The sequence below is a fragment of the Lipophrys pholis genome (genome assembly GCF_963383615.2).
Source record: "Lipophrys pholis genome assembly, chromosome: 8".
NCBI classification, from domain to species: domain Eukaryota; kingdom Metazoa; phylum Chordata; class Actinopteri; order Blenniiformes; family Blenniidae; genus Lipophrys; species Lipophrys pholis.
In genome coordinates, this window is record NC_137630.1 from 9,920,621 (window position 1) to 9,936,106 (window position 15,486).

The 15,486-nt window shown below is 43.0% G+C and overlaps 1 protein-coding gene across 1 annotated transcript in view; it reads right to left on the reverse strand.

Annotated features, from left to right (window-relative positions):
- agrn (agrin) overlaps positions 1 to 15,486 on the reverse strand; it is a 315,332-nt gene that overhangs the window by 183,525 nt on the left and 116,321 nt on the right. The window contains exon 3 of the mRNA XM_080470074.1: positions 14,970 to 15,008. Within this exon, the coding sequence (XP_080326200.1) occupies positions 14,970 to 15,008 (39 nt within the window). The remainder of the gene's footprint in view (positions 1 to 14,969; positions 15,009 to 15,486) is intronic.

Genomic DNA, 15,486 nt, shown 5'->3' on the forward strand with positions numbered 1-15,486 from the left:
GTCTAAATGTATGTGTTTATGTGTGAGTATGTATTCATCCCCTGAAGCGAGCTGTTTTCTATCTGAAACACCGTATCTCATCTCTTGCAGGAGCACTGAGACCAATCTAACACGGCCCCCAGGAACACAGCGCATGCGTGTTGGCTGCCGTCACATGACCCGGCTCGCCGTGGCCGGTCCTGACCTGCGTGGCCGTCTAGCAGGTCTGCTGAACCTGGCTGCCACCTCTAACAGCCTCCAGTTCAGATCCACTTCAAACGGGAGGAGAAAAATACCAAAAACTCTGTTATCTGATTTAAAGACAAAAAAGAGGGGGCTTCACATCATCACCCAAAAGCCAGTCCGTGCTCCTTCCAGCTATAATGGAGGAGGGGGGGTTGTGAAAGTCATTGAATCATAGCTTGGCATCAGATGAACCCAGCATGGTGCTGAGGTAATTGCACCCCCCCCCCCCCCCCCCCCCAACACACACACACACAGACTTCCTTCGACGTGCAAATAAAAGTCTCATTTTAAACAAGAGAAAATGTATTGCCTCTCTAGGGGGGGGCATGATGAGTGTTACATTGCTGCGAGTCACCAGATTACCCCCCCCCCACCACCACCACCACCACCTCGAATGGCGTAAATGTGTTTGGCGCATGCTGTGTTAAAATCGGAGCGAGGACATGCTCCGGCGAGTGCGGCCCACCGTTGCGCACAGATTTTTGGCTATGATGGGCTTGATGGCAGTTGATTTTGATCCTTTATTAAAAATCAGTGAATGATGTTTGCCTTTGATATGACAGTGAGGGGAAGGGTAGGGGGGGAGGCGGGCGAGCTGCTGTTACAGACTGGGACCCCCGCAAAATGAGGGGACAGCAGTGTATGAGAGGCGCCAACTGGAAAAACCGGCTTTGATTAAATTTCTCTATCTGCCTCCGACTGACGCACACATATACTCTGGCTCTCTCACACACATTAAAGGTGCTAAGTCCTCCCCCCAGGGCTGACAAGCCCACAGTGCTGGGGCGAAAAAAAGGAAGGGATTTCTGAGAGGGGAGAAGGGGAGCGAGAGAGAGATAAATCGAATTTCAGTTCAGGTCAATTCTTGAATGATGATAACTTAATATTCTCGGTGAGAGGAAGGTGGAAGTGCTTGTATTTCAGTTGCTCCTCAACCTGCCATGCCCTCACCACTACCCTCTCTAATTTCTTCCCTTCTTGTCCTTTTCTCCATTCCTCTCTCGGCTCTTCCTTCATGTGGTTCGTCTCTGTCCTCGCCGCCTTCCCTGCCTTCACCCTGTGCTGCCTAAATCTTTATCTTTTCAGGGTTTTCTTCATTGATTTTTGGGTCTTTTTGGAAAGACGATGCCGAGACAACTTCATTATATTTAAAAGACATGCCAATTTTCTATCACCACTGCTGTAGTATTTCCTATTCTGTTCCTACCTTGTACCGTCTAATTTGTCCCACCACATCTTCCTAAAGCACTTTCTTTAATGACATAAACAATGTCGTGTGTATTTTTTATTTATTTATTTTTACTCCCAGCGCACCGGACCGATGCTTTTACCGTTAACATATAAACAATTTGTCTGTTCCCAGAGTCCCAAGAAGGTCTAAGTGAGGTCTCTTCCTTCTATAGGCTTACCAAGTCCTGTGGGAAACTGTTGTGACCAAACATCAGTTTGCTTTTTGTTTTTACAACAATAATACAGACACTGAAATCATAATCAGCTTATACATTAAAAAGTTGAAAAATAACCCGAAGCATCTATAGTAAATTACAAATAAATGATTTAAAAGACAATTCATCAGCAGTGGGAAAGAATGTGAACAATAATTCAAATATACATGTCAATGCTACTTATTGTCAGTTGTTCCACATCTCACAATGACTAAGGCCCTGTTTGCACAAGAACGTTTTCCAGTGAATAAGGAAAATTTTCATTGCATTTTTGGGGGGTCGGTTTGCACGACGACAACACTCAGACAGTGAAAATGCAACTTTTTGAAAAGGGCTTCCAAGGTAAGAACGCTGCAACTGCGCATGCAAAACACGGCCGTAGTAAATATAAGAAAACCACATTGTTTTCAAGACGTTGCTGTGTAATCGGGAAACTTTTCTGAAACGAAAACACTAAAACGATGTGTTCACACTATAAACATCATGGAAAAGGGGCCTAATAGTATGTCTGTTACCTATACTTAGCGTTTACAGGTAGCCACTTCGGCTCTCTTCACCGCCTTCTCCTCTCCTCTGACTTCTGCTCATGAGCTTCGTCCTCAACTAATGGACTGGATTAGCCACACACTGTTATTATTCACAAGAGCAAATACATATGTACTGTTTAATGTGTACTGCTTAGAGAAACACAGGAGACGGTTGCAGCCAAAGCTGGGCGTCTCCAGTGTGGAAATGGCGCAGTATAATACGTTTGAGGCTCGAGTACTGTAGTTTGAAGTCTTCGTGTGGTTGAGTTTAGCACAGAGCGGCTTAATGAAAGGCAAGAAAAAAGTATTCAGACTATTGAACCATACAATTACAACTGCCACACTCACATCGGGCATCTCAAGGATTTCTGCCCGAGATTGTCTCCTTCAGTCAGGCTCCAACATCTGAATGGAGGCAAAGCAATGTGACACAAAACTTGGGGAAAAATTAATAAAAAAGCAATCCCACTTAATCTGTAAGGCGCTTTGGTGAAGTTACACTTCGATATTACGGGTCAGAAGGGAGTGATTTGTTACAGCGAGAAGAAGTTTTGCAGTGCAGTGACAGCAGACAGCTGTGGGAGATGAGAGCCGTCTGACACCAGTGGGAAATGTCACAGCTAATACATATCACATGTGGAGGGATTCACACGGGATGCCTTGTTTCCGATGAGTGTTTTTTTTTTTTTTTCTTTTCTTTTTTTTCCTGCGATACGTGAGCTCACTCGCTATAACATTCCACATGTATGCATCACGTGCTCGGTACATGTGCACATTTCTTAACCTGGATGATTTGTGGTTATTTGAAACACGAGCAGTTTAGGCCATAAATCATTAGAAACACATGTATAAGAAGCTTGGAGCAGCTGAGTCATTTGTCAGGGAAATAAGAAGCAAATGATGCAGCAAGTGTAACAAAAAGATTATAATATGGAATATTTGCTTTAATCTTTCACACATTTTTGCTTAAATCCGGGGTGTCAAACACATTTTAGTTCAGGATCCACAAAAAAACTGCCCAATTTAATTTTGAGTGGGCCGGACTGGTTAAGTAGTGCCATAACAACCTTTAAATTTAAACTTTAAAGGGTTTCTTTGTTGTGCTGCAGACTAGAGGTTATTAAAATCTATTTTTGCAAAACAAAAACAATTATGACTGAAAATCAGCAACAATCTCAAAATAAATACAATTTTAATGAAACCTTCTGGAGCAAAATTAATGAAATATCCCAAAAACTTATCCTATAACTGTTGTATTAAGCATGTTTTTAGCTTTGGCCTCAGTGTTGTGTTGTGTCCGCTACACTTCGGAGGCTCTTGTGGGCCAGTTTTGTGATAAACTCTGTGTTTAAGCAAACTATGCAGAGTGCATGTTGTTGCATGCTGAGTGTCCGGTAGACAGATAATGTGCGTAACTGTGAAACGAGAGCACAATATAACACCAACAGAGCAGCGTTGCGACAGCTGGAGTGATTCCACATTCAGATGTATTCCACAAGATCCAAAGCTCAGTTATTCCATCTCCTCACCCCACCTTGTTTAATTAATGCTGTCTTTCAAATAACGGCTTATAGCTCGGCCTATAAGAGGGAGTCCTTCTGAAAATATATTCGCCGGAGCGACGACGGACAGTTAAAAACGTTTCATCCGTCACACAACTCAAATCCAAAAGATCTAACAGTGACAAAGTGTAGCCTGGAGCAGTATTAGGGGTTCACCTTGAACACCCCCCCCCCCCCCCCCCCCCCTCTCTCTCTCTCTCGTGAACACTCAAGCACACAGCTGCAGGAGTTTATGAGCAATCACCGTTTGTTGGGTTGTTGCAGCAGCAGAGGAAGAGATATATAATAAGTTTAATGGGTCAAGCGCCAAGAAGACTTAATCCCGCATCCTCCACGAGTCGGACGCAAAGTGTGAAAGTCGGCACATGAACTGCTCTCCAGAAAAATTAAGTCTTTAAGAGACTAAAACTACTTTTTACAGTGTAACCCTTGACAATGACCTTCAAGGGATTGAAGCCAAAATCTATTTACAGTAAATGAAGCAATATGCTCAAGTCTCAAGAGCAGACGCACGCAGGCACGCAGGCACGCACACACGCACACACACACACACACACACACACACACACACACACACACACACACACACACACACACACACACACACACACACACACACACACACACACACACACACACACCCGCAGTGTTTGCCTGACACCAACCCCTAATTACGGCGTTACAGAGTGTACCAGAGTGCATGAAACTCGGATGGAAAAACAAGCTGAACTGAATGGGAGCTGAAGCCGATAGGCAGACACGCACCCGCCAGCCTGTGGGCTTATTATGTGGAAACCTTTGACATTTTTCGTGCGAGGTTTCAGTTTTTTTATGCTCGTCACACTGTGTGAGCACGGAAACTGAACTTAAATCCTGTACAAATATCCAAATTACAGAGCCGTGCAATCAGGAAACACACAATAACTTTTCTTTTCCCTCTCCCTCTAAAAAAAAAACCAAACCCAAAACAACTAAACTCTAAATTGTTCAAATTATCCCCAATTCCTCACCCTGTTCCTTCCTTCTTCTCTTTCTTTTTCTTTCTCTCCCTTTCTCATTATGGAAATGAGCGAGCCAGCGGATGTGCAAGGTTGTCTGAATACTAAGCACACTGTATTTGTTCTCTCGGGCGCCACAATCTCTGAGGTGTGCGGCTAAGAAAACCGAGAGCGATGTAATGCAACGATAAATGAAACGCGCAGGAAGTAAACAGAACGTATGCACACAAAGGCGGCTGTGAGGGGAAAAATTAATTCTCCTGATTCACCGCGGGCACACAAAAACCTCCAGCAGACGGATGATGGATAGATAGAAAGTGGCTTGAACGCTGTCCACTTAGGTGGCTAAATGATATCTTCCATATGTGCGAGGACAAGAGGGTTTGCTGTCATGTAAACTATTTACGACATCGTGGGCTATGAAGAAATCTCCAAGCCTCTATACAGTAAAAAAAAAAAAAAAAAAAAAATCCTCATTAGTTTTACCAGTTTTGAATTCTGCAGCATATGTGGTTTTTCACGATCACGTTAAATCGGGTCCATATCATTTGATTGCATTAAATTCACACCTGATATGCATCATTCATGTCACCATAATTAGAAACTGAATACTGGAAATGGAAACAATTACTGGAGAGACACCAACATGAAGCCATGACTTCCAAATGACTCAATTATAAAACAAAAATGCCAATAAAGTACCGTAAGAAAATTGTTAGTAATCTAAATTATACGATATGATATGGTGCAATACAAAAGGCGTGAAGCTACAAAGTATTAAATAAATATATTTTCTGTATTTGTAGCACAGCTGTTGATGAAGCTCAGGACATTCATCAATGTCAAACAAATGCTAAAATCTCAGAGTGTCGCACATGAGCGTTTGGTTTGAGCTCATTCTGTTTCAATCATCACTCCTTTTTATAGCTCAAAAAGTGAATAAGATACGACCTTAAAACTATTGTTTGACATCACTTGTGTAAAATACGGAGCCGATCCAAGATGGTCGTTGCGGAAAACGTTCCTAAATCTGCCGACTTGACGTGAAATGACCCTCCTATCATCCAGTTATTACCTCATAGATATTTCACTGTGGTTTGTATTCGGCTGCGAGGATTTTTACAATGTGGCTAAAATCACAAGCAACATCTAAAGCTTTCTGGGAGTGTTTTATGTTGTTCTCACTCTTTGCCTTGGACGAGAGGCTGGTGGCTTTAAGTCTCAGCTCGCATCAGCAAACCGCAGAAGAGCCGGGGACAAATCCAGCGGTTCCCACTTCAGCATTTCCGCAGCTTACATGTAGGAATACATGTGGAAAGCACAAACACGGTTTTAGACCTTGAACAGAGTTGTTGCTCTCCGCCGTGCCTCGGGCTGTCTCTTTGTCACACTGTGTGTTTACTACATGCATTATCTGGATCTCAATGAGCTTCTCTGCGGCGAAAGAAGGGGCAGAGAAAGAAACATTCACGTAAAAGTGATTTACAGTCTTTTGCTTTTTGTTTCTCTCTTTGTCTCAATATTTTCTGCCCCGTCTCGCTCTCCGCTATCATAAATCTTATTAAAGCCCAGTGAGAGGGCAGCGATCAGCAGACACACTGAGCCGGAGCCTGGTGTGTGTGTGTGTGTGTGTGTGTGTGTGTGTGTGTGTGTGTGTGTGTGTGTGTGTGTGTGTGTGTGTTTTGTGACAAAAAAATTGTAACTGGTGTCACTGACATGCTGCTGAGTGTTGTAATTGCGCTCAACGGAGCGGAACGTAAGCGTGCGCGCACGCACACACACACACACACACACGTTTACATTAGGTTCAACACATGCAGAGGAGAAACACTTACTGTTGCGCACTGCCAGGGGTAGCAAGTAAAGCATTTGTACTTCATTATTATAGTTAAGTGAAGTACAGGTACCTGAAAAACATATTTAAGTAGTTATATCTGTTGTTTTTCATTTATTCACAATTTAGGAACTGTTGTAGACAAATCAGATCCAATAGAATAGAATAGAATAGTTTATTGTCGTTGTACAGGTACAGCAAATTGAAAGACAACGCTTGTGGTGCACAGTACACAATACATTGTTGAAAGTTTCCTTCAATTTGAAAATATTTTTGATTGCATGTACTTGTTTCCAGATTATGTCTTTGCACCAAAGCAAAATAAATGATTTGGAGTTGAACCATGAGGACCATCTAAATTTCTGTTTCTGTTTCATTTTAATCAGAAATTCAAGAGGAATAGTTCTTTTTTACAACAGCGATTTAGTTTCTGACTTAAGTTAAACCATGATCTGTGTGATTGTCAATGATTAAGCTGCTCTATAGCTCGTATTACAATGACAATGTATTTATAAGTGCATACACGTACTGTATGTATGTATGACACACAACCACACACACACAAAAAAAAAAGTAATCATGTATGACTATATTAATAATTAATTTGTACTTTTTTCCTAACACTGACAGATGGAGAAAACATATGAGCAGTAAATTATAGATCAGCTGTTTTACCTGTATGGAGCATCAAAACATGAGTGTAAATGTGTGTGTGTGTGTGTGCGTGTGCGTGCGTGCGTGTGTGGTTCAACTGAGGTTCATCTACAATGTGAACGGTTCTAACTGAAGTGGTGAAATATTGAATGAAAGAGGGTGTGTGTGTGTGTGTGTCCATGTGTGTGTGTGTGTGTGTGTGTGTGTGTGTGTGTGTGTGTGTGTGTGTGTGTGTGTGTGTGTGTGTGCGCGTGTGTGATGCCAGACTCCTTTGCAGTAGATATACAGTAAGCAGGTGAACCGTGAGTATGCTGCTATGCAAAGTACACGTTTAACGCAATAAGGCAAACAGTGACTGTGATGCGAAACTCGACTAATTGCGGGAATATCACAACGCGGTTTAGTTGTGAAACACGTTGACACGGCAAGCCACTTATTTTCCTCTAATTAACAGCCTGACAGTGGAATTTGTTGGTTAGACTCCCTCAGCGTGGTTATTTTCTGACATCGCCACCCAACAATTAAATTAACGCCTGCCCATCACAGCTGTAAAGACGAAGGATGGTTGAGCCCCTCGATTTGAAAATAACTTGTTCCCGTGTTAATGAGACAGAACGATCAGCCTTTCGCCGCTGCTGCTCAATGGCCGACGCTGCTCAATGGCCGACGCTGCCGTCAGCATGCCAAGAACATAGGGAGCTCGTTTAAAGTGACATTAGCCAATTGTGTATGGTAATTACTCACAATATATGACAAAGAGCCCGGGGGGGGGGGGGGGCTTTCAAACCCCCCTCCACTGCAAGGCCATGCTGAGCGATAAGGGCTTTGATAAGCAGCTCGAAACTATTAATTAGCCCACATGGATTCAAGCATTCAATGAGGTTTTATTTATGGTACAAATGTCATTCATTCAATTTCCTTTCTGAGAATCAGCATAATGGAAGTCTCCTTTATTTTTCATTTATTTATTTATTTTTTCTTTTTCTTCCGTGCCTGTGTTGTCAGAAGAAGGAATATGATCAGACCAGAATGGCTGCGCTAACTATGTGACTCACTGAGCAAAATAAAGAGCGGGAGGCTTTCATCAGTTAAAACCTATATGAATAAGTGAAATATGCTCAAAAGAAGTTGGGAAATTAACAAAGAAACATTTTTTCTCTGGGCCTAAGGAAATGTGAGGGAAGAGAAAAAGAGGGTCAGTTTAAAGTTTTAGAAGTCCTGTGACACACAGACCGTGGTCATTAAAATGTAACATGAAAGATCAGAACAGTCCAGTCAGTTCAGACAGAAAAAAAGAAGGAAAAAGCAGAATTATTAAAGATTTTTTTTTTTTTATAAATAAGAGGAAAATGACTAATGAAAGTTAAGCATAAAATAACTGATACATTTAAGAAAAAATACTATAAAATTGAATCAACCTGTAAGGAGTGAATGAGTGCATTGAATATAAAATACTTTACACATTAAAATATATGTAAAGGATGACTTCTATATACGGATATGGGTTTATAAAATTAGGATTAAAGTGAAAAAAAAAAACAATTTATAATATTAAACTGCTTGTGTTCAATCCTATAAAAGCTACCAACAGTCTGTATCAGTAATAGCTACACTATATCACCAAAAACTTACTTTACGGTCAACTTTGGCAAGATTGTCACAGCAAATACAAAACATTAAAGGCACCAAATGCATTATATTTGCTCTGAATCAAAACAGCGTCTAAAAAAGCCCAGTTATAATGTCATTTAAGAGAATTTCCTGATGGTCTTGTTCAAAAGTCAGCAAGTTTTTGCAAGTAATAAAAGTTTGCACCACAAGGTGGTGTTTTGAGTCATTTCAATAAACAGCAGGAGGAAAAGATTTTTGAGAACAAAAAATAACGTTTTCAAGGGAAAGCTTGTCAGGTGGTCCGAAAAGCAATCTCTGTGCTCTGGATAGTCGGACCCAATTAATGACAAATATCAGGTGTGGCTCCAGCGAGTCATGACTCCCAGACCATATTCTCCTGGCACTTGGTTGTTTGATAGTTGAGAGTCACCGTAATAACAATCCTAATCCATTATCTGTTCATACGAAAGTCTGTGTGCTCACCATTCTTAATATTTGTAGTCTATTATTCTCTGTGCACATGCATGTATGGTTTTCATGACAAAAACAAAACACAGCAGCACCCACTAGTGGCCCAATATGAAAATCATTTTCATGCTTCATTGTGTTTTATTGTTAAAAAAAATTTGCATTGTTTTTGAAAACATTGCCCTGTGAACACAAAATTTCTCTGAAACAAAAACGACGCGTTTTCAATTGAAACGTTGCCTTGTAAATGGGGCCTTACTATGTGATGAATAAAAGAGGCAAAAACCCTGAAAGCCAATTAAAGTACTGACTGAATATAAGGTGACTCAATGCTGCCACCCAAAGTACAACAGAGGCATCATTTTAATTTTCCGTATTTGTGTTTTAAAGTCGGATGAATGAATACTTTATTACTATAGGGGAAGTAAAGACACCTAATATGACATCTCAGATGTTTTTCTTGAACCAACAAAAGTATCTAGTTTTCAATCTAACACATTAGACCGGCAAGCAATAATGTTTTTAGTATGAGGCCATCCTCAACGGATGCATTTCTTTCCTAATGGATTTCGAAGATTTAAGGGGCAGCAACAGGAATCTGAGTTCAGGCTGATGTGTGATTTTCAATATTACCGATTGGAGGTCACGCCTGTAAATCAGCCCTCGCCATCAGGGCCAAGGCCGACAGCTTCCGGATCACAGCCACAGATACCTCAGCGTGCTGTCCGACCACATGAAAGAGCGGGCTGATCCTTACAAAGCCTGGGTGCCCTGAATAACCTGCATCGACAACACCAGACAGGTTTCCTTCCACAGCTGGGGAACTTATCAAAGAAATCCTGCATCGCTAACTGTGTCAACAATTACCCGATGTCATCGGGAATCAAAAGCAAACAGTGCTGCACTTTACTGCTCCAGCCCACTCACTTTTCTGTACTCTGCTCTCCAGCTAATATTTTGGTTTTTCTCTCTTTGGACGGCTGCTTTGAGCCCACATTGGTGGATCGATACCGGCTGAGGTGAGGCGAGGCGAGCCTGAGTGGGAACGCTGTCACTGATGAATGGGTGGGTGTGGGGGTTAACGATATTTGGCTAATTCCCCTGCCCGTTACCTTTGTTTCTGTTTAAAAAACAAAGCACATGACATGCGAGTGTCTCAGACGCTAACGTAAGCACCTGCTGAGTCCACAAACATAAATCCAGACGGGCCAAGGTGAGGAAACTTAGTTCGGTTGTGCAATTTGAGAGCCGTGTGTGCTTTCAAAGGGCAACAAACTTTCGGCTGATGAAGTCAAGGCTGCCCGAGCCTCCCCTCCACAATGGTGCGCTAACTGGCTGCGCTCTGTCAAACGCCGGACAAACGGGACAGCTCTTCTGTGAAATCATAATCCTGGAGAGGCAACTTTACAGTGCACCTTTGATATCTTGATGTGAGACGTTCTCAGGCAGCGGCCCCCGCCCCGACTAAGAGATGAGGAAGATATTTTGCCTCTGTTGTGTGAAATCTATGATGTGAGAAGATTTAATTAAGATAGGCCGAGGAGTGATAATTAATTCTGCCCCTCTCTGAGTCAGGCTTACTGTCAAGAACACGGGGAAAAGGCTGTGGCAGAATAAATTACGGGGACATTGTCTTCGTCTGTGTATGTGTGCGTGTGCGTGTACATGTCTCCTGCCCCTCCCTCCTTCTGCGATCTGAAGGGGGTAAAAGGTGTCTCGCACTCGGTTACTGTGTTCTCCCAAAGCTAACTTATGAGTACTGTCAGTTCTTTGAGAACACTACCTAGAGCTGACACTACCCAGAAGTGAGTAATGTCAGTTCTGGGTAGTGTTCTCAAAGTGTAAGCGAGCCCGCCGGCACTTTCTTCCAGGCTTCCCCACCGTCTGAGATCAAATCACATTTCGGTCCAGGAGTTTATTTTGACTGTCAGTGAGGAGCGTCCTCTGGAGAGAGCTGTCAGTGACGAATGTGAAATTGAAAGATTCACGGCAAAGTGAGAGCTTGCCAGGCAGGTGTTGCCGGAGATGGCTCCAATCACGGGAGACCCCTGAACTGTCTGAGAAGGCGCTCTGCGATTACACACAAGCCATACAATTTTGTGTGCTTGTTGTTTAGAACAGGAAGATACGAAGGTCAAACATCCTGGGAGCCATTTTAAGGCTTGTATAGACCTTGAGACAGAATTATAGGTGGAAAGCTACTTAGGCCCTGTTGCCACAACGTTTCCAGTGGAAACGCATAATTTTTACATTTTCGTTTCAGAAAAGTGTTGCATTTACAATGAGGTGGCGCTGTTGGCTGCTAGCACCTTTCACAGACCTGAGTCACAAGACAGAACTATAGGTGTGAAGCCACTGAGTTCCACTGCTGTATAATTAGCCGACATGAATAACTGTTTCCTTCCACGGTTCAACATCACTTGTCATTGGGCTGGTACCCACTAATTTACAACTCTTTTTTTTTTATTGTCAGGGGTGTTTACTGTAACCACATATGCTATTCTATTGTTACACTAATCAATCATCACTGCTGACAACTTCCTATTTGCTGGGAAAGACTAGAGAGGGAACATGATTGTACCTTATTAGAGTTCAGTGGTGTATGTACTGTATGTTTTACCTTGTGTGAATAAAACCAGCGAAGCAAGAGAAAAAAAAACATGCAGAGACTGCAGGAGGTCCAATAATTAGTCGAAAATGCTAATGAGTATAGGAATGCACTTTGAATTTACCCCTGCTATTGACAGCTTAACTATTAGACACCACAGGCAGCCAATGGATGTGCAATAAATAATAAATGCTAATACTGTACACTGTTTGTTTTTTATTCTCTTGATACATTCCAATGATGCTGGTTGGGATTAATTTTATCTTACACAGTTGGGAACGAGAAGGGTGTTAAAGCGCCACTACAACAGGTATCTTGGCAGGTAGTTATTCATGATAGAAAGTGCCTCACCGGCAGCGTGACTATGCATACATTGGCACTGCAGCGTATTTTAGGACTCCCTGTTTGAGACCCTAGTTGGGATGCTATTGTCGCATCGGACACAGCACAAACACATATGATTCACTGCTGTTGTGACGCTGCTTCGGTTCTGCACAGCGTGGCCGATCGATGTGATAACTGCAGAGTAAAAGTTCATGTTGGAAAAAAAGAGTTCAGCACAAATAAATGTTGTTATTGGGGGGGGGGGGGGGGGGGGGGCGGTGTGTAGTGGCCAATAACGTTCACTTTAACCAAGGATCATGTCTAATACTGCCTCCTGCCTGCATCCTCAGCCAGCGGACAAGCATTTTCTCTGTTTTCCCTGGATGACGACACTTACAGCTGGAGGCCAAGAGCCTCATTCATCCAGCGTTTCTCTCTGTCAGCCTCCGTTTGCAAAGTCCAATACTAATCCCCCAAGCTGCAAATTCTATGAGCTTTCCAGCTTCGGCCAAACGCGCAACAACTGTCTTATTATCGGGAGACGACAGGCAATAATGAGTGTGGCCCGAGCCAAGCAACTGCTGCTTTGAGCTTTCACAGAAAGAGCCTAATTAAAGGCTGCTTTGTGACTTTTGTCACTTTTTTGACTGGTGATTATAGGCCATTCACTGGGGAGGATTCGTCAGCTATTTGCGGGTGGCGCACACCATAAATACCATCTAAGAGCTTTGCTCGTATTGTGCAGAACCTGCAGATTTTTGTTTTTTCTTCCACCGGCTCAGACAACTCCAAAGATTTTCTGGCTCCAATTTACAGGACAAATTCCTTTAGTTTTTGCAGAATCTCCTCGCACTAATAAGGACGTCTCATCAACGGCATTTCAGAGAGAAAAAAAAAATGCAGCGTCCTCGCTATCTTGCCTGTGATTTCCTGTAATTAAGTACTGGGTAGCAGCGTGTCCTTGGTGCTGGGGACGAGTTCAGCAGAAGAAGTCCTTTGATGGTCTACAGCATGTTCTATATGGCCCCTCCACCAACACTAAAAACCAGACAAAAAGCGGTCCACTGCCAGATTTGGACCAGCTCTAATTGTCTCACTAATCTCTCCAGCGTTAAATGACCCAGAGAAACTGGGTCCCACAGGGCAGGCTTACCCTGATGATTGGAGACTTTACTTTTTTTTTTGTTTTGCTTGGCATATTAAAACAGCATAGGCCGCTGATGGAGAGCCTACAGAACTATTGGAAATGTAATTAAGGGCTAGCAGCAGCTTTTAAACGGTTGACTAGCACAGAAACAAACTGTGCCCTTCAGACAGCAAAAACTTTAATACATGGGAAATGAGGGGGCTCGATCGATAAGAGGGGCGGTTATGTCTTTTGTAGAGGGGGGGGCGGGTATTCAGTGGGTATTCAATGGAAGACTGCTTCACTGCCTGCATGCCGCTTCTCATTTACCCAGTGGAGAGCCAAACTTTATGGCAATATTTGCTTCAGAAAATCGACAGATAAAAGGACCTCTCTGTAAGATATCATCATTTATCAAGTCAATTTTGTCTGTCTTTAAACCACAAACAAATGGCTGCACGAAAGAAAGAAAGAAAAAGGCACCGGCTTGCGACGTAATCTGAAATGTTTGGCAATGAGGCACAAAAGCAGGAAGGATCCTCAGGTGCTGAGCTTAGGCCGCTCCAATCAAGTATAATTATTCGTTGAGGCCAAACCGTCGCTATTTCATATTGACAGTGAACAGTCTATTATCCCGACTCTGCCACACAATTCAATTCATCTGTAATTTGACACATTTCTTTTACTCTTTTACCATTACCAACATCTTCTGCACGCACGCTGGCCTATGAGGCGAGTGATTGAGCAATTATCAGAAGAAGATTCAGCGACAACACACTGTGGCCTTTGGTCCCTCACATCAGCTGGCCCCGGGATCATTAGAAACATTTCCTCCTTCCCTCAAAACCACGGGCTGTGCAGCAAAGCAAACAAGCAGGATGACACGACACCTTCAGAAGTAGCAGGAGTCCATCCCTGGCTATCTGTCAGCGCAGCGGAGGAGAAAAAAAAACCTGCAAAGTCTATCAAACACTGTCTCAGCGCACTGCTTCTGATAAATATTCATGATAGCAGCTTGAAAACCAGCTGTTTCCCTCCAATTAAAGCTTGCCGAGATCTACTGTTTTGGAAATAAATTGTTGCTTTTCTAATTAACGGCTCATGTTACTGGGCCAGAAAACAACAGAACCAACGTGGCACTCGTTGCAGAGATTTATGTGCCGGATTGAATGTAAGTATAGGGATAACAAGGCGACGTAATGGTGCTGCCCATGGCATGCGAAAGTCGTGACAAGCCGAAAATAATGTTGAATACTCAGGGGGGGAAAAAAGAAGGGGCATTATCCTATTAGACCTTATCAGACTGCCGCTGTAACAGGTATTGAACATCAGCCCGGCCAGCCAAACAGTGTGGATCAAATCAAGTTATCAAAGATCCATCTTACATCAAAGCAGGCCTGGCCACATGCCTGCCACACTGACAGGCTGGAAAACAAACGAAAAGACAGAGCAGGCGAATCCGGAAAACCACAGAGACAGTTGCCCACTTCAAAGGCAGAGGATCTGCCGTCATTATTTGCAGGCACCCTCCCCAAGAAAGCCCAGCGGTCAGCGAAGGCGAGCGAAGAGAAACCACGGAGGACTTACCATCAGGAGGCTGGGCCGGTGTGAAGTGAGGTGGTTTGTCTGGAAGAGATAAAAGAGAAAGAGAGAGAAATGGGTTTTAGTTTTGGGGAGATTCTGTGACTTCCCAGGGGTAAAGGCCAAGTAATTGAGTTGCTCCTAAAGAAAAAAATAGAAAGAAAGAAAGAGACACATTCTGTCTACGGGCTTTGGTTTTTCTATCTAACACATTGTAATGCAGCAACTGGGCCCTGCAGGGATGCAGCTGAGCTAATCGACAGGAGTACATTTCAGCAGCAGCGGTATCATCGCTGGGTTGTCATTCATTGCTTCTGTGACCGTCTGGTCCCAAACCAACCCGCAACACTTTGGCTATCATAGGAACTCAAAGGGATCAGGCTTTGCTTTGGGTTGACAAAAAAAAAAGGAAAATTCATTCATCGCGGGTGGCGGAAAGCTCATAAAAGAAACTTTACTTGGTAAAGTCTCACCCACCCAGACCCACAACCCTCCAATCCTTTCCCCTCCGTGTATCAACTGT